The sequence below is a fragment of the Vespula vulgaris genome, chromosome 2 (genome assembly GCF_905475345.1).
Source record: "Vespula vulgaris chromosome 2, iyVesVulg1.1, whole genome shotgun sequence".
Taxonomy (NCBI): domain Eukaryota; kingdom Metazoa; phylum Arthropoda; class Insecta; order Hymenoptera; family Vespidae; genus Vespula; species Vespula vulgaris.
The window spans coordinates 10,976,298-11,003,675 of NC_066587.1; the positions used below are offsets into that span (position 1 = coordinate 10,976,298).

A 27,378-nucleotide genomic window follows, 5' to 3' on the forward strand; every position below is an offset into this window, starting at 1 on the left:
TGAAATAAAAAACAAATTATTTTATCATCTATCGATAAAGATGGCAATCCTCGTGGTAAAGTAGTTCAGGAAGAATCATTATTAATTTTTACCTCCCACATTCTTAGGTAGCATTAGGTAGCTTTAACGAAATTTCATCTATCATTTATATTTTTTCTATGGCTGTGTTGTTTTAGCGTTTGCGTTTACAGTGAGTCTTATTAATTCCAGGTTATGTTTCATCAAACTTTTGAATTCACGAGGAAAACATGTCTTTTACCAACATTAAATACTTAAAATGATTCAGATTTACATATTGTAATATAATCGGTATTCTTATAATAGTTTATTTAATACAAGAAGATGAAATTAGTTAAACCTAATTGGGTCACACACGATGGTTTGTTATATTTAGTTGTTTATCCTTATGTGGTGTTAAATGAGTTAAATTTACGCATGTTTCTGAATGTTTTTTAGGATATTCAATATTTTCTGTTGACATACACCCTGATGGGAAAAGATTTGCTACTGGAGGCCAAGGTATGCTTTGATAATTGCTTAGTTTATTATTTTAATTATTGTGCAATATTATATTGTAAATAATATTACTATTTTTAGGTGGCGATTCTGGAAGGGTTGTCATATGGAATATGGAACCTGTAGTAAATGAAGCTGCTGAATTGGATCAAAATGTACCAAAAATATTATGTCAACTAGATAATCATCTTGGTATAAATTTATAGGCATTAAAAATTATTTAATTTCAATTATGACTGCAATGGTTAGTCTTCCTTTTTTTTTAGCATGTGTAAATTGTGTCAGATGGAGTAATAATGGTTTATTAGCTTCTGGTGGTGTAGACAAACTTATTATGATATGGAGACTCTCAGGTGGATCTGGTGGAAGTACTATATTTGGAGGAAAAGCAAGTGTAGAAACTTGGCGATGTATAGCTACATTACGGTCCCATGAAGCAGATGTTTTAGATCTTGCATGGGCTCCACATAGTCCATGGCTGGCTTCAGCTTCTGTAGATAACAGTGTAATTGTATGGGATGCATCAAAATTTCCTGCTATTGTAGCTGTTCTAAAAGGTCATACAGGCTTTGTGAAAGGCATTACTTGGGATCCAGTTGGAAAATACTTAGCATCACAATCTGATGACAAAACATTGAGAGTATGGCGCACTACAGACTGGACAGAAGAGGCTTTAATCTCTGAGCCATTTGATGAGTGTGGTGGAACAACCCATGTTTTGAGATTATCCTGGAGTCCAGATGGGCAATATTTGGTATCAGCACATGCAATGAATGGTGGTGGACCTACAGCACAAATAATTGAAAGAGATGGATGGACGCAAGATAAGGATTTTGTTGGTCATAGGAAAGCAGTTACTTGTGTTGTATGTAATTTAATTATATTGTTCTATAAGCTTTTTATTAATTAACTAAAATTTCAATGCATAATATATATGTGCAATGGGAAAACAACTTTTTTACGTATTTTACAGAGGTTTAATGGAAATATTTTACAAAAGAAACAGTCAGGTTCTTCTAAACCGCAACAATATTGTTGTGTTGCTATAGGTTCTCGTGATCGTTCTTTATCGGTATGGCTAACGTCTCTTAAAAGGCCTTTAGTTGTGATACGTGAATTATTTACCCATTCTGTTTTGGATGCAAGTTGGTCTCCTTGTGGTCTCAGACTTGCAGCTTGTTCTTGGGATGGTTCTGTCGTATTCATTGAATTTACTCAACAAGAACTTGGACAGCCCTTAGATCCTGCTGAACAAGTATGTCATTTGTTATTATTATTTTTTGTTATATCATTGCCATTTTATATTATTTATTTATGATTACAGAGTAGCCTTCATGAGCGTTTATATGGAAAACCACTAGTCCAAGGAGGTTGTATGGTCATGGAAGCTCCTGAACTTTTGAATTTGAAACCACCAGCACCTCCTAGCCAACAGCAAGTTCCTTCTACAAATTCAGTTCCAGCACCTTTAAATACTTCAACTACACCAGCTAAAGGTCCCATTAACAAACAGATTGAAACTAGAACATCTGACGGTAAAAGAAGAATTACTCCTATGTTCATACCACCACCACCTGATATAATGTAAGTTAATTTTGAATATGTTTCTAATTTATGAAATATATTCAACATAAGGTGAAATTAACAAATTTTAGGGATACAGCAATAAATGGTGGAACTACAGTACCAACATTTACAAGCAAATCGCAAACAAAAAGTTCGATTGTAATAGAAAAACGTAACGATGTCGTTACACCTAATGTTACCTCTTCGGTAAATTCTGCTATCATAAATACACCAGCTTCATCACTTACTTTAAAACGACGAGAACAAAGCAGTCCAAAATTACACCACTTGTCACCAAGTAAAAAACTAAAAATTTTGTCTGAAAAAGGAGCAGGCCAAATTGTTCTTCCTGCATTGAAACCGTCCAATTCATTATCTCAACAAGCTGGACATCATGCAGTTACAATCAGTAATAGTCAGGGTTTAGCTCATTTACAAGTATTTAGAGGTACAGATTCAGAACCAACTTGGGATCTTTATTTGGGTTATAATGCCGTGGCACTTGCTGCCTCTTCAGCTGTCATAGCTGTTGGTTTAGAAGATGGTAGTTTACATACTTTTCATCCAGTCAAAGGATCTCGATTTGCACCTCCGTTAGCACCACCTGCACCATTAGCAAAAATTCATGCTGTTGGTAATGCGGTAATGTATTTGCACTATATCTTAATGAAAAAGTTCGTATAGAAAATTATATTTTTATATAGAAAATAATTGTTTTATCCATTTTTATCAGGTTATGGTTATATCAACCTGCGGTGATGTACGAGTATGGGAAATAGGTAATACATGCAGAATGATAGTATCAACTTCAGCTGCTCATTTAGCAGCACCAGGAACATCAATATTGTCATGTACACTTTATAATGGAATGCCACATTTAGCATTTACTAATGCAAGAGCCTATATTTACCACAAAGAAATGGGTATTTTGATATTATTCTCTAACTCGTAATAAATTGATATTTTCTATAATAAATACAATTAACTATTTTAGGAACATGGTTGTTAATTGGAGATAGTCACGATCCTGTATGGCGGTGGTCTTCATTTAATGCATTAAGTTCATCTGGTAGTAGAACTCCTCGAGGACCATTGTTTTCTCTACAGGAAGGTTTACTAAGAACTGCTGGAAATGTTTTACCTAATCCTCGATTGGCACATACTGCTCCTAGCATAGTGTCTTACATGGAACAACAGTTATTAGCATCTAAAGCACTCGGCAGTGCACAAGAATATGTTCATTGGATAATGGCATTAGTATCATTTTTATTAACTCAAGGTATATTTCATAGATTAATTATTGCAATGATTATTTCTGCGTATATTGTGCAGAATATATTATAAATTATCGTTTCTCTTTTAGATGGGTTGGAGAAGCGTTTAAGATTAATTTTAGATGATCTTCTGGGTCCAAGTCATACATCAGCATCTAAAAGTTCATCATGGGATCCCATGATTCTAGTAAGTTATAATTTTTGTAAGTGTAAAGTTAATCGATGAATAAATACTAATATAATTGTTTTTTATATAGGGAATAAAAAAGCACAAACTTTTGGGAGATATATTGAATATTGTTGGTGGACATCTTCGTTGGCAAAGGCTATTTCTTGAGTATACAGAACAGTTAATGGCATTAAAAAATCAGAGTACATAAAAGTAAGTGAAATATTAAACAATAAATCTTGCAGCATAAGTTCTAGCTGATATCACATCAGATACTTTTATATTTTTATGCAATGAATATGCATTTGTACAGTTTTTTATATTGATGTGATAATTAATGCGATGTGATAATCAGTATAAATTTTCCTATGATAAGGAATAAATGCAATTTTTCATAAATACCAATTTGTGTTTTTCTAAACTATTAGGACTGTTTTTATAAAGTAAGAGAGATGAATATGTATCTAATTAGATAATCAATTGCAACAAGAAAAAATATTATATTCAAAGAAAAAACAGTTAAATAGTAGGCAAATGAGTAGATTAGATAAATGTAGTTCAAACAGGTAAAACTTATAATAAAGAATGAAACATGACGTAGAATGGAGGTATGAACAAATATTAAACGGAATAAGGACAAATCAGTATTTATGTATTTAATTAATTTCTCATTATTCTGTGCGTATTTATCATTACGCATAGTCACAAATTATATATTCTTTATTTTTTATGATATAATATCATCTTAAAGTATTATTAAATAATATTTACAAAGTTTCAATACAGTTATGACCAATTGCAATGAAGTAACAAATTTGAATATGTAGTTTCTATATATATTTAACATACTGTCTTTCATATTAGCACCATTATTTATCGTAATATTGTATCAAAATCAGATTTAGACATTTCGTGTATCGAATTTGGTATAAACATAAAGTATAAAAATAAAAATTCGGCAAATCTTACTTAATTTATCCTACAACAAATATGCATAATGTAAATAGACTGCATTTGTGTAATTTATGCAGGAATAATACAAGTACTTCATACAGATAGTTCATTTCTTATGTTTCTATTAAAGAAAAGAACATTATATTTTAAAGGAAGCATTATTGCTAAGTAATTGTGTATTCAAAAACCATTCTTGCAATAATAATGTGATAATCTTTATTATCAATATATATTACTTTTTTAGTTTAATTTTTTATCATAAATACTAACATCGTCAATACTATCGATCGCTGACTTCACTTTTAATCCTTTATAAATATTTTATTCAAAATACTATTATGTCACAAATGTTGCAATCTCATTAATAGTTTGTAACATTCTAAAGGATTATATAGCCAAAGAATAAATTAAGTCATTGACGATATACGAAAATCGTGTGCTATAATGATATATACAAATTTTTTTTGTATTTGGAATCGTTATGTATACACTTTCATGTATATATATATATATATATGCAGCGTATTCATTTATATTTCAACGTTTTGCATGTTACGTTAAATCTTATATCCAATGTTTTTTATCAATGCAGTAGTTTTTACCAATAGACATAAATGAAGTGAAGACATTCTGTTTTTGTTACAAAGGCGGCGGTCCATTTGGATGATAGACCATTAGAGTGAAACTTCGAGCGAGATTGTTAGAGAGCATGCAATTGTAATCTTCTTCTGTTGACGGTATCAATGAAGTTATACCAAGTAGCAACAGCATTAATGCTTGTATCGGAAGAGAAACACGCAGAACTCTTCCTAGAAAACTATATCCTTGTCTTGGTGGTATTTGATGTGTTTCGTCACCACTGTAACAATTACAGTAAAAACAATGATTATATTTCATCTAAAACACAAGTTGATGAACAGAAGTATTTTATATGGAAAGAATGGCAATCCAAAATTAAATAAACTTGGATTGAACAGGGAAAAGGAAGAGAACATACTCTGTGGCAGCTGTTGTGTGTGGCTGAGAGGACCCAGAGGCAGCTTCATCGAGTAGCTACAATTGAACAAAAGAAAAAACACAAACAATAAGGTACTGTGCAAGTGATTACTACTATTATTACATATGGCGCACGTGATAATGGTATAAGCCAATGAGAAAGAACAGGTGCACTTTGTAGTGCTGTAATGTTTGGTTCCCTTTCATCGGATTTCATTGCTCTCGTGCGCTTTAATATAATGTTTTACGTGATCCTTTTCTATATTGTGCAATAATCTACATACGTTAAATGGCTAAACATTTAAAAAATAAAAGCAAAGATCACGTTTCAGCGAGTGACCTAAAAATGTTTATACCTGTAACTTTAAATGCTACTATCAACAAATGACTACATTATCAAATATATATATATATATGTATATATATATATATATATATATATATATATATAATATATATATATATATGTGTATGTATGTATATATGTATGTATGTATATATTCATAATTGATATAAATGTATCTATTTTATTTTTAGATATGTAATTAAGAATTAAACTTACGTCGCGAGAAAGAGTGGCTAATGAGGAGGACGTAGCAGTGAGTCCGATATCACGTGGATCCAATCCTAAAGCTGCTCCTAATTTTAATGAGTAGATGCCTGTTAGTCGACGTAACGATTGTAGTCTTAATCGAAGTTCTTGTAGTCGAGCTCTTACTCCTCCCTGTTCATTTAGTAGTTGATTGGCAGATTCTTGAAGAGATAAAACACGCGGTTCACAGCGCTCAAGGTCACTTCGTAGTTCCCTTAAAAAATAAAAAATCCAATAAAAAAGGGTCAAAACAAAATTGTAATATTTGTTATATGGCTATAATTGTGAGATTTTTTATAATTATATAAACATATATATACATATTTATATGTATGCATATGTATGTGTGTGTGTGTGTGTGTATATATATATATATCTGCAGAAGAAGGTTGCTGATTGTATAGTATCATCTCAATGTATGATAATTCCTTATATTTATTTGTAAAAAATTATATTAATTTTATGTAAAAAGCAGATTAGTGACAAAATGAATTTTGGTAGGAATATTCATTGTTCGATAGTTTATATATATTTGCATTACGTTAAATATGCATTTATTTGCAAAATATGTATTAGAATTCAAATTTAATCATTAATGTATTTATATTTATGTATTGAAATACGTGTTAATCTGTATATCCAAGTGATGACTTAAAATTATTGTAATTTATATAACTTTTATACAATTTTTACAGTAATGAATACGTATTAATATTAACGTATAAAATCAGTATATAATAGAATGTTTATATTGAAAATTGATGACTTAATTTTTTATAAGAAATTAACATACCTGAATTTGTTATATTTTGTTTCCAGAATATCGGTAGCTTCGGAAAGATCGATTGGTTCACTCGTCCTAATTACAATTTCTGTCTTTTCGAGCCAAGCAAACAACTCTTCGATGATACGATGAAATTGATGATTCGAAATAAGTGCACGTCGCAATTGTTCTTGCCATTTTTCAGCTGACGCACATACTTTGTCCCATCTTGTGTTTGCAACAGTTAATCGATCACGTAATTCTGTTGCGCGGCTAGTGTCTTCTGTATGTTCAGCCAAATGAACACCTACAATGTTCAAACTAACGACAATGCTTTTATGACTGTCAAGGTGCTGAAGAAATTCTCTATGTTCTTGAATAACATATTCCAGGTCCTCGATATTACTCGGTGGCGAGTGTTGTTCACTTTGGGTACCTTCAGCAAACTCTAACCATTTTTCTAGACGCCAGAGATCATTATCCAACTGAGTCCAGTTACGTCGAGAGCAAAGCGGACACGTTAGTCTACCACTATCGCTAAAAATATAATAAATAATTGAATATTTTCCTTACGTTATAATCTTTAACGTCTTTTTAACACATGTTAATATTTTAGTAAGAAATTACACTCACTGATTACATGGAAATGAATAAGCGTCTGTAATGGGAGACCTATTAATAGCAAAGTGCCATGTTAGTGAATTTTGAGATTTGTGGAGTTATTCATGATATATGGTGTTAATAAGCATTTTCAGAGAGGATTTAATTTTGTACAATTATGAGATAAGTTTAATTCATTGTAAAAATGTACCTGAGTTCTCTAATTTGTTGTTCACGCGTTCTAGCGAGTAAAAGAAGAGCTTCGTATCGAGTTATCACAGTTTGCACCTCTTCGCTTATCGTTGTTTCTACATTGAATTTTGTGTCTTCCATGAGTAAAGTATGGAGATGACGCACAAGTTCTATAGACGATTGACAACATCCAATCAATTTTGCCTATGGATTAAAAATGAAAGTTATATATACGCAATTGTAAGAAATGAAAAGTGTTAACAGAAATTAAAAATATGTAGATTGGAAAACAAAGACTTACAATTGTTTTAGTTGTTGTATTCAGGTTTGGTCCGGATACAGGCTCTGGTGTGATAGTTGTTTCTAATGCATCCAAAGAATGATGGCATTCCGTGAGAGCTGTTTTCAATTCCAACATATACGCGTCGCAAGATGTCATTCTAATTAATCTAGGCAAAGTGTTCACTTGAACAGCCGTGTCTTGTTCGAATTTCAAAGTTTCAACCTGAACGGCTTCGTCTACTTCAGATTTTTCCTGAGATTCTAATTCGGTTCTTAAAGTAGTAACTCGCGTTTTAATTTCTTTCCATAAAGACTGATATTCGTCCACGAGTTCCTGTATACTAGCCACATCATCCGGATGACTGTCCTGCATAATTTCGAGTGCTAATTTATCAGCTTTTTGCAGTAGAACATTTTGAGCGTTTAATTCTTTTTCGATTTCAGATAATCGTTGCAGTCTACCACGTGGTGACGTTCGTTGTTCAGGAGTAAGCAAGTGTTGCAATTGAGTCAATCGAATATCGATTTGTGTCAGGCTAACTAACGCAGCACCATGAGCCAAACTAAATTCGTGATAGTCCATTTGTTCGCGTTCTATCGCTGCGATTATGGAATTTGTTCTACTACTAAGTTGGAGCCATCGGTCTATAGTTTTACGACTTTTAGCTGTAAGCGATTTTAAATTTTCAGGTTCCAATCTAGTTTTTGCAAGTCGTCCAAAGTTTTGTTCAAGAATCTTCAAAGCTGGTTCATGCGCTTCGATATCTTTCATTATCGTTTTCAATCTCTCTAGCATTTCCTTCGTATCCTTTTTAGTAATTTCATTCATTTCTTTCTCAAAACTCGCAAGTGCACTTTCTGTTTGAGTGATCCAACCTTCGTGTTCTATTCTAATATTATCCATCTCACGAAGTAACTTCCAGGCCAATATGATTTCTTGCTTACGTTCAGCCGATCTAACACACGTAGTTTTCCATCGACGTTGAAGACCTTCCATACCGTTCTTGATCGTATCGGTATTCAGAGATGTTTTCCATATGTCGGAATCGTGTAGTAACATTTCACAGAGATTCAATACTTCTCCGATTTTGGCACCTTCCGTTTGAATAGCTTTTTGAATGTATTCATGGTCCTCTAATTTCTTATCAATACAGCTTTGATTCACAGTTTCGATGATGAAATTTTCGGAAAGTTGCGCCTCGATACCTGTCATCCAACTTCTTTGCTCTATTAATTTCTTTTCGAGAGTGTTTATTGATTGTATTAAATCGTGTAATTTATTCGCTCGAACTTTTCCACTCGTAAGTAATCTACACCATTTTTCGTTCACTTCGTCCAATCCATTTTGCACCTTAGCTTTTTCAGTATCGTCGGTTGCATCGATTAATTCTTGACCAGTTTTTTGCACCCACTCGAATTCTCGCTGTTTTAAAGCTATTTCTGCCTGCAACTCGCACTCAAATCGTTTTAGCACTTTTTCGGGTTCACCAAGAGGGATCATGTCCCAATTTTTCACTCTGCTTTCCGCGTCTTCAATCCAGGTCAACAGTCTGCTTTGTCTGTTGATCCAACGATTTTGTAGGCCGCAACGTTCGCCAAGCTTGTACTCGACTAAAGCTAACTGATGATCGAGGTCTCCTTGTTGTTGCCACAAAAGTGCAACGTGCTGATTCAATGATTTCATGTCAGAAGGACTAAGACATTCTCGTAGCTTTTTAGTAAGTACGTTTAAAGATTCCAATTCGTTACTAGTATCGACCAGACGAGTTTTCAATTCTTGCAGGAAAAGCAAATTTTCTTTGGTTTGTGACAATTTACCAGGGATCGAGTGAAGGACAGAATTAAGTATCTGACCGATATCCTGTAACGTGTTCGTGATCCTATCGGTCTGTGCCACATGTTGTTCATGAAGTTTTTGTACTCTCTCAACGAAATCTCTCCAGGTTTCTAAACCGGCACGTAAATTGGCGATACGTTCAACGTTCGCTGCATGTTCCATGCGTACCGAAACGGCCAAAGTCTCATCGCAATCAATAAGCAAAGGAGTTTGTTGTTTTTGAAGCGATTCTATTTGGGCCTCACCCGATGGAACTTTTTCAAGCAGAGCTTGAATTCTTTGGAGAATCTTATCCAATCTATGAACGTGTATGAAGCGTAATTGCAGTCGGCTGCGTTCTCTCTCAATGTCCTTCAACCAAGCGAAGAGGTCGTTTTGATCACGTCTGTAATTGTCCCATGCTAAGAGTCGATCGTGTACAGCGGTGTGTCTTTCCATGATTTTTGCCAATGTTTCATTGTGAAGATTTGTCAGAGCATTGAACTGTTCGGTAACATTCAGATCTTTACCTTCTTTTCCATGAATAGTTAACAAGTGATTTTGTTGGTCGGTAAGAAGATTTCTATAAACCTCACAAAGATTTCTATGTTCGGATAAACCATTGTAATCACCGGGTACGCGGTTAGATAAGAACTCTTGCACATAAGTTAGATGTTCTTGCCACAACTTCAGAACCGCGATTACGTCCTGTGACTTAAACAAACGAACAGATAGACGGTGATAATGTTGGAAGGTTTCTTTGAATACTCGTTGCCATTGCTGAAGGACTTCGACGACCGATGGTTCTTGAGTTGACATTGTTACAGTCCTATCTTTGATAGATTGGAGCTGTGGTTCCGTACGTGTTAGCGCAAGCAGATGATTACGGAGTAGCTTCAAGTGCTCATTGGATTCTTCTTGACCGACAGTCGTCAAACTCTGAAATAAAATTAATTTCTCATAAATAATCATTCTAAATAACTCCAACAAGCAAACTTATAGATTTATTGATCATTCTTATCGTTACGACCATCGACTCTGTCATTATTTTTTTATAACTTTTCGTTATCGACAAGAATGCAAAACGGATATACTGAAAATGAATTTGATCGTCCTTCAGAATGCGTCATACTCGAGCAAAGAATTTTGCAGGAGTCTTTAAGACTTCAGCTTTTAAGCTCCGGTATTCTATCGAAAACGTGCTTCCATCGGCCCTAGTCTCCGCTAAGAAAGTTTCGCTAAGTGCACCGTTGCGGCCATTCAGCTGTTGCAGATTTCGTGACTGATGTAATTGCAATAGCAGGTTAAGCCTTTCGGCCTTGACATAACAAATTGTTTTGAAACTACGACGATTAAAATGTAAACGCTCATGTGAGGGGATGATCGAGGTTGTACCTAGCACCAATAGTGTTCGCCTTGCGAGCAGAAGAAAGCGTTACAGGAATGCGTGCTTCTATTTTGTACGAATAAAAAAATGGTAAAGATATGTATATCGTGGATAAAATTAATAACCACGTTCAATTTTATTATTATAAATAATCCAACATTTCAAAAGAATCTATATTATATAAAACGATGCTTTTCTGCTTCTTTCATTATAATATTACAAATATGATGCGTTAAGAAAAAATCGTACCTGTTGTACCGTGTCGAGGAAATTCTTCGTCTGACAAAGATCTACATGCGTAAGTTCTTGATTAAGGACACGCACGTCGGCAGTGTCGGCGAGGGTTGACAAAGTTTCACGGACATCTTCGAGTCGACGACCAAGTGCTTCGACCTCACAGTGTAACGGACCGCCAGCGTCTAAGCCGACGTCTGATGCGATCTGTGCTACCAAACCGCGTAATTCCGCCAACCTTTCCTTGTGTTCTGCCAGGGTTTCTTCGCAAACCTGTATCAAATTGAAATATATAAGTATTTACGATGATGTAAGAGGATTATGTGCTGCCGATGTAAACTCGATGTGTCGTTACATTCCTGTATTTGTTTATAATTTTTTGTGCGTTATACGTACGTGTGTACTTTAGTCAGCTAGACAGATTGAATCATAACAAATAACAAGACAAGGTACACACTCAACAAAAACATTTTTTTGACAACACGAACGACGAAAGTTTGTTATCTATTGATGTATTTAGTAGAGGGAAAGTCTAATTTTAACGTGTTTATATTTTCTATCGTTATTAGAAGCTCGAGTTTCTTCTGTATATAAGCATTAGATATGATTTCATTCAAGAATACGATATTTCAATACATTTGACGTTAATCGTGGATCAATTATCGAGCTTCGAGATACTCGTTTTTGTTGAATTGTAAATATTTAACAAATACTTGTATTGTTACTTAATAGTTTGTTTATCGCGTTATAAATTTTAATAAACATTAAGAAAATATTTGAAATTTCGTATCGGGAGTATAAGTTCATTCTAATTTATGGTACATAGTGCTCATGAAAAATGTAACACATTAATTAACTGATTGTATTTGTAAATTATAGTATTATGAATTAAACGCATCGCAAAGTGGAAGTTTTTAGAAAACAAAAAAGAAAATTATAAAGGACCGCGTAGGGAGATTGAGCGTTTATTTTATTCTTAAGGGCATCATAATTCAACATTTTCTCTTAAAAGTTTATCGCGAACTGAGTTATTTGCTAACAAAGTCAAAAAAGCAAAGGAGAGTGGCATAGCGATAAGCCGAAACTGGAGACCTTTGACCACCTGCATCGGAATCGTGTTATGCACGGTCCTTGGGCGTTTTTGTCTATATACGCAGTGATCTAATCGCGTTCCATTTCTATTTCTTCTACAGACTGTTTTGAAACTGTACGTTGGTACGATAAAAGATACTGTGCAAATAAGAAAGAAAAACAAGAATAAAATAATCAGTAAGAAATAATCAAAAAGGAATGGTTAAGATGATAAATAAGGGATTAAGAATGACTAAGTGTTCTTAGACTGTAACGACATAACAATATGTATGCAGATGATTGGCATAGTTTTGGCATTGCGTAATTCCAATAAGATAATGCGTTTTCCCAATAGGTATATTTTAAAAATAGTATTCACTTCATTTCTTATCTCACTTAGATAACACATGTTATTTAATTTGAAATAAATATTCTTCAAATGTATTCTCTTTTCATGTTGCAAACTCACGGTCGCTTTTAAAATGTGTTCCGTAAAGGCGAGACGTCCGATAGTATATTATAAATCACTGATAAGATATACGAACGTAAAAGTAATTCATAAATGAGCAGCTGTCGTAAATGTATACGATGTTTACGACGGAAGACATATGGCAGGTAGGGAGAATATATTTTCTTTACTGTTTCTTTGTATTAGATTCCTAGTACGTTATTTATTGAAAAAAAAAGAAAGAAATACAATAATATTTCCGTTGATTTCTAATCCCGTTGAATCGATTTATTATTTAGTTTGAAATATTTTCGCGATAAATTTGAAATTATGATATTCGCTTCGATGACATCATCGGTTAAAGTTCCTCGTCAAAGTAAATAATTCAAAGTTAAGTCGAGCCAACTTATCTTTTAGGTCGATGTAGAGCAAAATCGAAATCAAACTAAAAATAAATGATCGAGAGAGACGAATAGTAGAGTATTGTTTTAGAAATGTTTTAGAAACGGAAGATCGAAAAAGTCGGCTAACATCGCGTTCGATCGTACCTTCGCCTCCTCCGGCGTGCACATGTCTCTGAATTTGGATCACCGAGCATAAGCTTAAGTCTTCTCCTACTCTTTGGATGATCGTGACGATGTCGACACTACGGAAATACTCACGCACGTCAGCGAGTGTGAGCATGCACTACGCGCACTAATACAATTTTATACATAGAGCAAGAGGACGGGCACACGTCACGCAAAACGCGCGCGTTAAGTCTAAAAGAGTCAAAGAGTAAAAGAAGTGAAAGATGCGCTCACACACGTGACAAACGTGTATCGATTCACAATGTCGTTCCTTATACACGTGGTCGCGTGTACTACCGGTTTGTAAACGCACGTGATGGCACAGAGAGAAAGAGAGAGAAGAGAGAGGAGAGAGAGCAGAGAGAGAGAAAGAGAGAGAGAGAGAGAGAAGAGGGAGAAAGGAGAGAGAGAGAGGGGATGGGGAGAGACAGGGGAGGGGGAGAGACAGAGAGAGGGAGAGAGCGAGCGAGAGAGAGTGAGAGAGCGAGAGCGAGAGAGAGAGAGAGAGAGAGAGAGAGAGAGAGAGAGAGAGAGAGAAATACAATTAATTGATCTAAAAAAATTTTTTTTTTCCTTTCATTTAGAGGACGTAACGAAAGGAAGCGGAACCCGGAAAGAAAACCGAGATAAGAAAATTATACCACGAAGTATGAGACAAGAAGCAGATGTGGTTAGCTAAGAAAGGGAGTGAGAGAGATAGAGAGAAGAGATCAGTACGACGTTCTGGACCAGACTACCGTCGACGTCGTCGTCGACGCGTCGTCCAAGGGGATCGATGAGACCAGTCAGCGGGGGCTCTCTTGGCCTGCATTCTCTCTCTTTTTCTCTCTATCTCTACGACCACCCCTCATAGGATGCTTGTGCTCGTGCGTGACTCGTCAGTGTGCGAGGGTGGGGGTAGAAGCAGCCGATCGGTGGCGCATCCGCTCTCAACTCGGAAGATGTGCGCCCTTAGACGCACATAAGCATTTGGAACATCACGTTACGATTGTGCTTATGTTATCTCTGTTGAATAACCGATACAACTTTTATCTTTTGTTTTAATTACTATATACTTTTTATCTTTTACGTTAATTTTTATCACGATGACCGATTTTATTGATTATTTTTCTAGTGAAATTTGTGAAACTTATTCGGTAAATATATTGTATACTTGATGTTAATACTAACTATTAACGAAATGTTATATTTAAATTTACTTTAGTTAATTTTTTTCTTTATAATTTCATTAAAGAAAATTGTATATTTAGATTAATTAATATTAATTCTCATATGAGTTCGTCACACACTCACCTTGACTTGCTTGATAGCCTCCTCCGGAGGTAAATTAGCTACACTACCCATTTGAGTGTCCATCCAGGCTTTTACTGCTGCGCTCGAATCTCTGTATTGTTGCCACAAGTTGCAGGCGTGTTGATATTTTGTACAAAGGGCATCCAATTCAGCTTTCGTGTCCTCCCAAGCTCGTACAGCTTCATTTACCGCTGCTTCGACCCTCTCACGGACCTCTGCAGCGCAGCTCTCCCGCAGAGGTTCAGCAGCGGCATGAAGTTCGCTAATAAGCACCTCGCGTGCACCGAAATCACCGTTTAATCCCTGAAATGAATCCTCGTTTTTTTATCTTTGACTTTCACACTGTCACGATACGATTATTTGACGCAACATTCAATTTTACGAGCTTTCATATAGGAGTCCTTTCGTTAATTATTTATTTCCTCTGATCTTATTACTAGAACTCTTTCATCTTGACGAAGATGAAATGTTCGGCGGATTATTTAAATAACACGCATAAAAAGCTTTTCCTCAAATGAAGGAAGCTAAAAATAATTTCGCCGCACGAGACGAGCACGTTTCGAGGCTTGCGAATTGAATTCGGTCAGGGCATGGTTGAACTAATTCTGTGTTGTAGATGGTGAGTTCATTAACCTGGCTCAGAGTTTTCCGAAGCCTCGTGCGGAAGCGTCTCGCGCCAAGTTTTATCCGTCGTTTAAGACATTCGGAACGACACATATACATATGTATATGAAATCGTAACGAGTGCAAGGTAACGACGATTAGGTATACATTGGAGTCGTAGAATCGTTCGAATAATTCATATACACTTACTTTACAACTTTTGATCAATATACTCGTCGATAACGAAATTCGAGTTGGGAACACTTTTGCTCGGAGATATTTATCAGCATCTGTTACTTCGCGATTATGCTTTAAACAGTGCGACCTACGCGAAAGAGATATACTAATCTGACCTCAATATATTATCGAGTTGATACAAATATGTGTTTCGTATATTACACATGCTATAGAATTACACATATGATGCGCGTGCATACATACATGTAAGTACATCGATCGAAGTCAAGACTTTACAACATCGACCATAATTATTTTTATCGAATTATATCTGATTGATGTATGCAAAAATTGCGAGTAATTTTTTCAAAAAGATTACTTTCTTAGCCGATTAAGCACATGGGCTAAAGTTTGACGAAAGAATTAACAGACGCGTATGTGTTCGAATGGTATCGTTAATTACATGCAAACATGTTTTAAGTCTTTCCGGTAATGAGTCGTTGCAAAATTCTTGGCTTGCGTATGCGTGCATTCATAGAAATAACTCGACGCCCTCGGACAGTGATATTAATGAGATTCTTTAATGTGGACGCGAGCGACGATAAGAAGACTCAACGTTCTAAAGGGCAGCTGTGCTTTTTCTTCCGGTGAAATCATGGTTAAGTTTTAAAGAAATAGAAAAAAAAAGAAATATACATAAATAAAAGATCTTTTGAAATACAAGAGATCGTCTGTAAACTCGAAGGTTAGGCTAACTTCGAACGATATATGTTTATATTTTCTTGTCCTAATCTGTATATTTAAAACATACGTTCTTTTATCCTTTCGTCAGATGATCGAACGGAAAGAGAATGTACGAAAAGAAGACGACATTTATTCTGGACGAGTGCTAACGCGTATCCGGTGCTATCGGCTTACAAATATTGTCTTGACCTCCGTGGGTTATCGAGTTGTGTACGCGATACTTACGAATTTTTTAGCAGTTCTGAGAATGAAAATACGAGAAGTCGTATCATACATATATTCGTTGTCGATCATAACTTGAAATACTTGTTACATGCAAAGATCGGAGCAATGACAAGTCGCGTATAAGATAATGAGACGTTCGTCTATGTCGTTTGAAAGGCACACTTGTTCTTATCAATGACAGAAAAATATGGGTGTACAATACACGTTTATATCGCTATTGTCGCTTTCGATGTTTCGATCCGACGTTATATATATTTAGATTTATATATTTCTTTCAAATTGGTTTTAAGTCGCGTTCAATTTTCTTACGTTTGCATAAATTGGATTTTAGTTACGCTAACTACACGAAAATCCAGTTATATTCACAAGGTGTACAACACAGACCAATGAAATGAATAAACGTTTTTCATCATAGTCAAGTTTCATGTTACAATTTCCATCGTTGTAATTTGGAACGAATGCTTATAAGATATATATTTTGTAGAGGTTTTATAAGTTCAATGCTTTTAACGTTGAAAACCGGAAATTATAACGAACGTTTTATGCTATTCACGAAGGAAGCACTCTCGCCTCGGCCGTTCTTAGTATCGCTTACCTTGAAGCTATTTATTGTGCTTCGTTTCTATCTAAGAATTTCTGGAGCCGACGATGTCTACATTTTCTTACATAGGACGGTAATCTTGCCATCGTTGTTTGGACGATATATTCCTAAGACACCGCGATCAGAAATAACTCGTTCGTAAATAAAACATTGAGGAAACTCATCGGCCGTTCTTAACACGAAACGCGCGCGTTGACGGTTCCCGCGCTACTGATAGACGTTTTGCGATAACGCGACTTTAGATCCGAACGCGACATTGCGCATGCGCATTAAGAATATGAATTTCCATAAGACGAAAAGGTTGGTGACGTTAAAGTTATATACGTAATAGAAAACTGATAACTACAGGAAGTGAATTTGATATGCGATACAAACTAATAACGGTACGGATCATAACAGATATTATTATTAAAAGTTAATCAATTCTCAATACTATCACTTAGCGTCTAATTTAATCCAGTTGTTACTTACCTCAAGTCGCTCGGTAGCCTTGAGTAATCTATCGTAATCCACCGATCCTTGAACAGTTAAGAGCTCCATCATATAATCAGCTTCTTGAACGGATTGTTGTACCATTTCCAAATGTTTTTCAAAGTGATTCCACAATGCAAGTCTATTTCGTAATGTGGATAGTAAACGTGTGCATCTAGATTCTAGTTCAGTGTGAGCATCCTGAAGAGCGGAGATATCGCGTTCGATGCCTACAGGTGATACACTGATTCTCATGCCGGATGGCAACTTATGTAACAATTGCCGAAGACTCATAAGATCGTGCCAAAGAACTATTAACTCATCCGAAACGGATTCGCAGCGATCTACAGCAGCTGAGACAACGTCGCTTCCTTGCTTTTCGCTTTCTTCGCATTGATCCAAAGTCAAGGAATGTTTTTGATGAGCTTTCCTGACATGTCCAAGTCCACGTTTTAATGCTTGAAGTTTTTCTCGAAGTAATTGAGCCGAATCCAATTCTTCACTTATCTGACTCTCTATACGATGAGCGGACGATAAGAGAATTCCAACAGTTTCACTTTCTGCCGCTGGTAGAAGACCCAAGCGACTTAGTTTATCTTGAATCAACGAAACTCTGTCGAATAGGACGGTAAGTCTTTCTATGTAAAGATCAAGCTCTTCCTCCGTCTTCAACACTCCATGTAAATCATCGAGACACATTCTCAATTCGTTTAATTCTTTTTCCAATATTTTCAATCTTTCGTTCGAGGAGATATCTTCGGAGGAAATGTTACGCGTAATCTCCGACTGAATTTCATTGATTTTTTCCGTCACGTCTTTCCATCGATATTGTAATTCACCGTGGAATTGTCTTTGAAGCATCTCGTCAGAAAGAGGAATGATCTTTAAAGCTTGCTCGAAACACTTGTCTGCTTCGTTGCGCATGTTATTGTGTATTTCATATTGAGCTTTTAATTCCTATAAAGAATATTAAAAAATGATATTGTACAGAGTAGATGTCTTTCTTTCTAAAATCTGATAAAAACGAGTGAAAGCTTACCCAAAAACGACGCATGCTTCCATTTGATGTATCACTTAGAGGAACTAGCTCTTTTTCGGCTGTTGTCATCCAATTCTCGATACGATTGATTAATGTTTGCTGGGTACTCCAATTTTCTCGGAATGATAATAATCGTCTTAAAGAAGATTCTATACTATCCTGAAGTTTAACGATCACATCTAAGACTTCGTTATAACGATCTTCAGAATTTTCAATGGTCACCAATTCTTCTAAACGATTTGCAATGTCCAATAGTTGAATGATACGGGCGTGATGTGTGGCAACGTCAGAAGATAAAGACTGTAGAAATGAAACATGATTAAATATGAGCTAATTTAGATATATGAGTTCAATGAAAGAGTATAATTGTACTTAACAAATCAATGAATTTAAATAAAATTGTTATTTACCTGATACAAAGAAATATATTGATCATAGTCGGAAGAAGTGACCGTCTGGAGATCAGGAACACGTTGATGAGCTACTTGAAGCCAGCCTTTTTCCTCTTTTACTCCTTGCTCTAAAAGAATCCAACGTGTAGCTGCTAATGCCATTTGTTGCGCTCGAGAGGCAGCTTGGTCAAGCAACGAAGATGCACGACTATGTAATTCTACGTGCAAATCAGTATGTTTGGCTCTAGTTTCTAGATCCAGATTGCCTTCCAATGATTCTAAAATTGCGCGACAATGATTCAAATTAACAAAGAATTTCCTATGTTTTTGCATTTCTTCTTGAAGATGTTCCAAATTCATGACAGATATTGGACTCTGTAGCAAATTCTCAGCAATTTCAATAATTTGTGAAAATTCCTGTAAGGTTTGTTCGTATTCTTCAGCTAAAGCGAGCAATTGAAGAAGTCGATCTCTTTCTATGCTTATACTGTTCTCGATGATTTTGGTAATTTCGTGAGCTAAGTAAGTCTCTTCTGGAATAATTTTTCCAGGGTAATCTCGGAGTAATTCATGCGAAGTAGCAAGAAGCTTTCCAGTCTTCCACATGTGACAACGATTCATGTTCTCCATCTTATCTAGTTCTTGAAGTTTCCATCTTGTCGAAGCTTCGCATTCGATTATATTATCCAGTTGCTTACGTTGTTCTTCGACTAATCTGTTTAATGAAATAAAATAGAATTAACACGTATAAATTCGTAAAAATATCTTTCAAGCTAAAAGTAACTTAACTCACCTGTATATATTATTTACACCATTTAATAATTCATCCCACTTGGCGAGATGATTACTAGCACATTCCTCGCTGGTATTTGTCACGTGTTCGACGGCTTTCACATGTTGTTCGAGCGCGTCAAAGCATTCTCTCAATATGGCACGTTCTTCAATAGGATAATTGGCTTCAACGAGTTTCCAAATGTCATTGAGTTCTCGGATGTTCTCTTCTACATGATCTACTTCTTCCTTCAGCTCGATAAAAGTTTTCGCATCATTGTGAGACAGTTCACTTGGACACTCTCTATTGAGAAAAATTCTATATTCGATCGTTTCTAACCACGTGGATATAGTTTCTATAACCGTGAGAAGAGTTTCCTCGACGATTACTATATCGTTTTCTTCTATAGCGTTTCTGAGCTGTGTTAATTCCTTCCGTACATCCAATGAACGTTCTTCTGCCGATTTATCTGTCATAACTTCGCTTAAACGAGCAACGTGCAATACATTGCCCAAATGATCCGTCTCTGCTGCATTGTTAAGACTTTTCACTCTATCCGAAATTATTCGTGTAGTTTGGATCTTTTGGGTAGGCTGATGTTGAGGATTTCTTCCTTCTATTGCTTCTCTTAATGAAAACTCTGTTTGATTAGTTGTTTTATGTGAATTTGTTGAGTGAGGAACAAGTAATCGATCTTCCCATGCTAATGTATCATATTCTTTTTCGTATTCGACTACACCAGGTGTCGATGAAGTTTTTAATAATTGTGAAATAGCTTCCGCGTAAGTCTTCGCTTGTGTTTTTATTGGTTTTTCAATTTGATTTGATGATGGTGACTCATCTGGCGACATAGTTGTATCCATTGGTTCGCTGGGAGTAGATACGAAGAGAGCTTCGAATCGTTGACCTTCACTCGTTAAGGAAGATTCGAATGGTTTATCTGATTTTGACGGGTTAGATAAATCAGCAAAAATTGTTGATTGTGAGACAGGACTGATACTTGTATCCAAAGACATCGGTATTGTTTCATCTCCTAAATTCATTTCTTGAACTTCTTTCTTAAGTCCCTTGTCAAGATCCAAAGGAGCAGAAGATTTGGTTAATGTATAATCAACGTTCTCTCCAAAACTTTGAGCAGTTATTGGTTCATCAACATTTACTGCGAATGGTTGCTTATTTGTATTTTTCTTAGTTACGTCGGAATAAGATAATTTCAAAGATGAATTTTGTGTTTGTGCTGGTTGTCCAAATATAGAGTCTAAATTACCCGTTTCTTTAGTCAATAATTGAATTTCCATAGTCTTATGTTTTCTCTTTCTTTTTTGTCTTTTTTCTAATTTATTTTCATTATTATCATTTGTACTGGGACTGAGTGATACATCTTGCGAAATATCTGTCGATGATTCCGAATTCATTATAGCTTCGCTAGATGTTTCGCTATTAGGTAATTCTATCGTCGCTTTGATGTGTACTTCGAATGAGGTATCCGGCGTTGAATTCTTTTCGAGCAATATATCTATTGATTTGTTCGATTCATCAATGTCTTCTTCTTTCTCTAACGGTTGGTCCATGATTTCTTCTTTCGGCATTTTCATAACCTCATTTTCCTTTTGAAGAAACAAAGTCTCTTCAGATATTTTTATATCAAATTGTGGTGACTGCACCAAAGCATCACTGATTTCTGATTTTAGTAATGTTTCTGTAGCTTCTACGACTGTTGACTGAGTTGAACTCAATTGCGTTTTTATATCATCGGATGATGCAACCGATGCTATTGTTTCCAGAAGTTGATCTTCAGTGATAGTATGTACCGACGTTGACTCGTCACGCTCTTCTTGTAACTTGGGTGAGACTTGTGAACTTTTCTCAGAATTTTCGGAAGATATTTGTGAAGTTTTATCAAGAAGAGGTATTAATTCTTTAGATTCTACTTGCATAGAACTACTAATGGTTTCTACGACTTCTGGCGAGCTAGTTTGTGTTTCTTCTTCCGTACCATATTCCATTGACTCCTGGATAGTTTGTGTTTCAAGATCATAACTTTCTCGTGGTTCTAGGTTAATCATTGGACTTGTTTGAATCATAATGTCAGTAATTGGTGACGGTGATTTTGTCTGAACTTCTCTTTCCAAGATTTCTATTTGTCGTGGACTTTCCTGAGGCGTCGTTTGTGTTTCCACTGTTTCAGGAGAAGTAATATCCATTAACTGCACTTGTACTTCTTTTTCCATAATCTCTACTTTATGAGGACTCTGTGCTGGCGTCGTTTGGGTTTCTATGCTATCAAATGGGAATAGTTGGAACGATTTTACTTGTATTTCCCTTTCCTCTGTTTCGATTTTTTTCAGACTGTCTTCAGGAGTTGTCTGAGTTTCCATAGTTTCTAATGAACAAAGTTCAGGCGATTTTGTTTGTATCTCTGTTTCTTGAGTTTCCATTTGTTGTACTGGTTCATTCGACATTGTTTGTGTTTCTGCGGTTTCAAATATTGCTTTCTCCAACAGTTCAGCTTGAACATCGAAATCTAACATTTCTGGTTTCTCAGGACTAGGTGGTTTGCTCGTTTGTACGTTTACTTCGACTGTCTCTGATACATCAGGAGATGTCGTTTGTTCTATAGTCGCAGGAACTGAGGTTTGTTGTTCAACGTCGATTGATACTTTCGGTAACGTTTGAGTTTCCATATCTATCGAAGGAATGTATTCTATCGGAGAAGTTTGCATTTCTGCTGAATTCATTTCTATGGTTGTTTGTACATGTGAATCTTCAGTTTCGAGCACAATAGGTGATGATGAAACGTCTTCAATAGGACTGGTCTGAATCGCGTTTTCCGTCGTTGGTGTTTTCGTAGGTGTTACCGTTTGTATACTGGATTCTTTTATTTCAGGTATTTCTTCCTGAACCGTTTGCATAGCACTTGCAAACATAGCTTGTGGCGAAGTTTGCATATGACTATCTGTTTCTTCTATTTTAAATGTTTGTACTTCCTGTTCTACAGTGTCAGCTACTGATTCTATAGAAATTAATTCCTTATTTTGTTCCGGAGAAATTGATACATCACATGTTTCTATGACCACAGTTTGCGTGTCAATAGGAATTTTATCCACACAGATCTCTGGTTCTTCAATGATAGGCTTTGTTTCGACAGTTTCAATTTCTTTCGTTTTTTCGATCACGTCGTCTTCTTCATCTGACATCGTTGCCTTGCTCGCTGAATTTGCTTCATCCGAAGAACTTTTAGGTACTCCAGAGGAATCTTCTATTACTTCGCGAATTTTTTGTTTCTTTCTCTTTTTCTTTTTCTTCTTTCTACCTATATCATCGTCACCTTGAGCAGAAAAAGATTCTTCAACCGTTGTTCTGTCATCTGGTTCATATCCATGATCATATTCAAAACTCTCGTTTTTAATATGTAAGCTTAGTCCTAGTGAATCGGTAATTTCTATTATGTCTGGTTGAGGTTGTTCGCTGGTATGTTCTGGTGATTCGGATAATGGTACACTGATCTCTATTGACTCAGCAATAGTTGTGGAAACCGGACTAACAGTTCCTGCATCTTGTTGTAGTTCTTCTTGTATTAGTTCCTCTTGTAGTTCCTCTTTTTGTTGTTGTTGTAGTTCCGCTTTTTGATCCTCTGGTAAGTTTAATTTATCATTCACCAAGTCTTGTTGGCTCGTTTCAGTACTCAAAGGTATCGATGTTTGAGTTGTTACCGTGTCTTTTTGAACGATATTTAATGGACTCGTCTGCACAGTTTTGTTATGAATTATTTCGGAGGCTTCTTGATCCGCTGGAAGACTGATCTTAACATCTTCTAAGACAGTATGATATGGTCGTTCATTTGAACGTTCTGATTGGGTTTTTATGTATACTATAGACTCTGGTTTTTCATCGTGTTTTTGAATAGACAAAGAAATTTCAACTTTTCCAACAGACGATTTCTGTTCCAGTAATGAGATGTTATCTTTATATATATCTTCTCTTTCTTTTGTTAAAAATGTTTCTATTTGTTGTTTTTCGTCTTGTGCTCTTGGAACATCTTTATGGATAATATCCTCGTCTGTAGTTTGTGTTATTTGAATTATTTCTGGTGATGTAACCTCTTCTATTTTAACATCAAATTGAATATCTGCTAATTGTTTTGGTAATTGTTCGACATTATTATCTTCCAGTTTGCTCTCCATTGTGGGTAATGCCTCTTCTTGAATTTTCCGTGTATCCTCTAACATATAAATACTCGATCTACTAGTTTCTTTGTCAGCATCTAGAATATTGCTACCATCATCGTGCTTTGCTACATCTACCGTGCTGCTTTCTACCAAGGTATCGAGTGTTTTGTAGCTTACATCGTCAAACTTACAAGTAGCTTTAGTTGTAACTGATGCGTTGTCGGTCTTTGCTGGATCCTCCGATAATACTGACGATTGCATAGCAGCAGGAATATCCTCATCTGGTGTCTGCAAAATAATAGACTCTCCTAGATAGGACACTACTTGTTCCTTTAGAAGTGTTTGCCCCGTATTATTTACCTCTGTAACAACATCTTCGTGGCTATGAATATCAACGACAGATTCAGATGGAATATCAGTGACAGTGCAAGTAAGAATATCTTGTTCTTGAAATACAGTAATAGGTTGTTCCTTTATGATAAGCTTTTGTTCATTTGTATCGTCCCACGAATCTTTAACTTCAACTTTTCCTGCTTCTTTTAATTCGTCGCGTGTTTTCCCCGCATCAACTTTCGTATCGTCAATGATAGTACTTTCAATAGACTTTTTCTTTACCTCAGATCGACGTATGCTTGACATATCCTTTGCAAACGGACCAAAGAATGGACCTTGCATAGGACTATCTGGACAACGCTGTTCATAAGAAGTATCACTTTGTATATTTCCTGAGAAGCTTGAGAATAATGATGGCTCTTGTTTCTTTTCATCACTTACCCTTTTTTCTAATCCAAATGTTTTTTCACTTTCGTCTTTAATAACATTGATATTAATATGCGGTATATCTTGCTCATCTATTTCTATTTCTTCAGGTTCTTCAATTATCTCCTCGCTTGTAGTTTCCTTACCATCTATGATTGTAACTTTTCGTATAATTCTTCGCGTTTTCTTGATAACTCTTCTAGTCACTTGTTGTACTACAGCGTGAACGCTAGATGTCTTCGTTTGATACTGACCATGTTCTAATATCTGTTCTTCCATAGGTAAAGGACTGATATCTCTGACAGCTCCCTGAGTTATTTTGTGGGTATACTGTGGTGTTGATTCATATTTCTCTTCGAAATATTCTGCATCTGGTATACCTGTTGTTACTTTACTACCGTGAATTTGTTTCGTTAATGTTTCTACGGTACCATCAGGTTTCGTTGTAGTAACCGTGACGTATTGATCTCTCAGGGTTGCTTCTGAAAATGCTTGCATCATTGACGCATCCTCACCAAGAGCTGTCGTAATCGACGATGCATGTTGTTGAGCGTGTCTGTTGGAAACAACTGTGTGTCTTAACTTTCTAACGATAATTCTCTTCGTACCATCTGCATCGACAACTATTTCAGTAGTCACGTCGTCTGGTTCAACGAGTACAGTTTCGAAAGATTGAGGAGTCGCATGATGAATGTTTAATTCGCTTTTAGCATTCTCTTCCCTTTGACCATCTTGATATTTCATATCAACTATTATATCATCAGGTACGACGTTACTTTGTTCACTTCGAATTAAATTTTGACTTACATCAGCCCTTGCGTTCTTTGTTGCTATTTCGATAACATCATGATCACCCTCAGACAGTTTTACTACCTTGATTGTTTCTTTTATTTGCTGATCTGGGAAAGTTGTGGCATCTATAGTTTGTGTCATGAATGATTGAGTAGCTGTTATAACTGGAATCTGAGTTGTCGAGGTTTGTTTCGTAAGTTGTAATGGTTTATCTTCTACAATATCTAATAATAAACTTTGTCCTGTTTGTAAGGACACATCGGCTAAGGATGGTGGACTGCTTTCAACAGTAGAGTGTATCGATGGTGCCTGATCGATTGTGGCATCATCACGATCTGTAGTTTCGTCATCGGCCATTGCTTCTTCATCCAGCAATTCCTGTAATTACGATAAGTTTCGCTAATGATATACGCGCAGTTAGAACTATCATTTGTCTAAAAATGATATTTTATAGATGTCTTGTCGATATTAGATACTCTTTGAACTTTTAATAATATCGCTATTCAGAGACAATTTGATAAATAATTTTAGTTTTAAAAACAACGAAGAATATACGAATTTTGTACATATACAGAAAGTTAATTGTAATATTATTTTTTATCTAGATTTAACATGAAACATTATTTTTTAGAATAGGAAACATTTAATATTATCTTAATTATAACAAATATTCTAGTAATTCCTGAAGTTATTTACTTAAGTCGTTTTATGTTAAACATATGGTGTTTTAAACATGTAATGGAATAAATATTGACTGTAACACATAGATATATAATTGACAAAATAAATGAATGTAGAAATAGTGAATAAACAGAGGGGAGACAATTTGATGAAAATACTTTAATTGTTGTATGAATAATTACAATAATGCATTAACATTCCTTAAATACATGCAGTGACTATGTTACATCCCATCACCTTAAGCTAAACGAATGTACATAACAAATGTAACATAAGTAATGATATCAAAAAGTACGGTGCGTGAAAATGATAAATTGATAATGTGCTCGAAGAAAAGCGCACATGCATTTGTAGTGATGATAATGTACACATGAAGTAAATTGTGTCTATCTATTTATTTTTATAGCCAATCAATCATATGCATATGTAAAAATAATGAATGAAATGACGTCCCACTTTCATTAAAAACTATAGATGTATACGTGTTTTGTTTTTACCTTTTATACATTTATATATAATCTTCTAAAGTCTGAGAAAATATATCACACAACTTTTCATAATATTACAATTTTATACATTCCATAAAATATATCTCTTTCTTATATATTAATAAAATATATTTCACATATATTTATTTATTCATCCATAGTTTTTAATAAGAAATGAATATAATTAGAGAAAAGCTGTGTTATAAGTGCACTGACGAGGTTGATTGTTGTAACAATTGTACTAGCTATATAAGATATTTCTTTTCTAATACTACGAAGCATATATTATGATTGATTTGTAGATGATATCTCTTTAATGTGTTTATAGTATAAAAAAGTGCGCTATTATGCAATTATAATTGTATCTATATAAATATTCTTTCAAATTTTTCTTCTTTTATGTTATATTAAAAATTTCCATCTGAATGAAAGTGTTAGATTTGACCATTTGAATAATAAATTTTGAATGAATATTTATATAATACATTTTATATCAGCATTTACCAGTAACTTTGTATGATTAAATGTATCGTGGTATCTTCTGACAAAAAGATATGAGATTGATCAATGACAGTTTTAGATTCATATGCAATGATTCGTTTTTATACTACTACAACCACAGCGAAATGATAGAACGTTTGAAATACCCAAAGCAAATGTTTTATTTGTATTTTTTATTGAGCTTTAAGCAACCATAATAGAAGAAGCAGCGTATTGTGCGATAACGCACGAATTTTGAACGG

At 35.1% G+C, this 27,378-nt stretch overlaps 3 protein-coding genes across 4 annotated transcripts; 1 reads left to right on the forward strand and 2 right to left on the reverse strand.

Annotated features, from left to right (window-relative positions):
- Window positions 1-140: 140 nt before the first annotated feature.
- LOC127072671 (protein HIRA homolog) lies at window positions 141-5,276 on the forward strand. Its single transcript, XM_051013257.1, has 12 exons — window positions 141-379; window positions 457-519; window positions 598-708; window positions 783-1,381; window positions 1,490-1,771; window positions 1,841-2,100; window positions 2,172-2,724; window positions 2,816-3,005; window positions 3,077-3,361; window positions 3,446-3,543; window positions 3,614-3,738; window positions 5,127-5,276. The coding sequence occupies exons 1-11, from the start codon at window positions 343-345 to the stop codon at window positions 3,734-3,736; spliced, it is 2,601 nt and encodes an 866-aa protein (XP_050869214.1). The 5' UTR covers window positions 141-342; the 3' UTR covers window positions 3,737-3,738; window positions 5,127-5,276.
- Window positions 4,157-17,299, reverse strand: LOC127072669 (muscle-specific protein 300 kDa-like). Of its 2 annotated transcripts, XM_051013254.1 has the most exons (10): window positions 17,067-17,299; window positions 14,723-15,025; window positions 11,357-11,614; window positions 7,924-10,659; window positions 7,642-7,826; window positions 7,464-7,502; window positions 6,861-7,367; window positions 6,038-6,281; window positions 5,477-5,532; window positions 4,157-5,338 (listed from the first exon to the last, which is right to left on the reverse strand). In XM_051013254.1, the coding sequence occupies exons 2-10, from the start codon at window positions 14,783-14,785 to the stop codon at window positions 5,119-5,121; spliced, it is 4,308 nt and encodes a 1,435-aa protein (XP_050869211.1). In that variant the 5' UTR covers window positions 14,786-15,025; window positions 17,067-17,299; the 3' UTR covers window positions 4,157-5,118. The 2 variants fall into 2 exon arrangements, with proteins under 2 accessions (XP_050869211.1, XP_050869212.1); XM_051013255.1 differs by lacking the exons at window positions 14,723-15,025; window positions 17,067-17,299 and adding an exon at window positions 13,409-13,945.
- Window positions 17,300-17,341: 42 nt separating this feature from the next.
- Window positions 17,342-25,823, reverse strand: LOC127062060 (muscle-specific protein 300 kDa-like). Its single transcript, XM_050989670.1, has 7 exons — window positions 23,775-25,823; window positions 21,110-23,687; window positions 19,768-21,019; window positions 18,993-19,689; window positions 18,583-18,882; window positions 17,544-18,500; window positions 17,342-17,446 (listed from the first exon to the last, which is right to left on the reverse strand). Exons 1-7 carry the CDS (start codon window positions 25,821-25,823, stop codon window positions 17,342-17,344), a joined length of 7,938 nt encoding a protein of 2,645 aa, XP_050845627.1.
- Window positions 25,824-27,378: the final 1,555 nt, after the last annotated feature.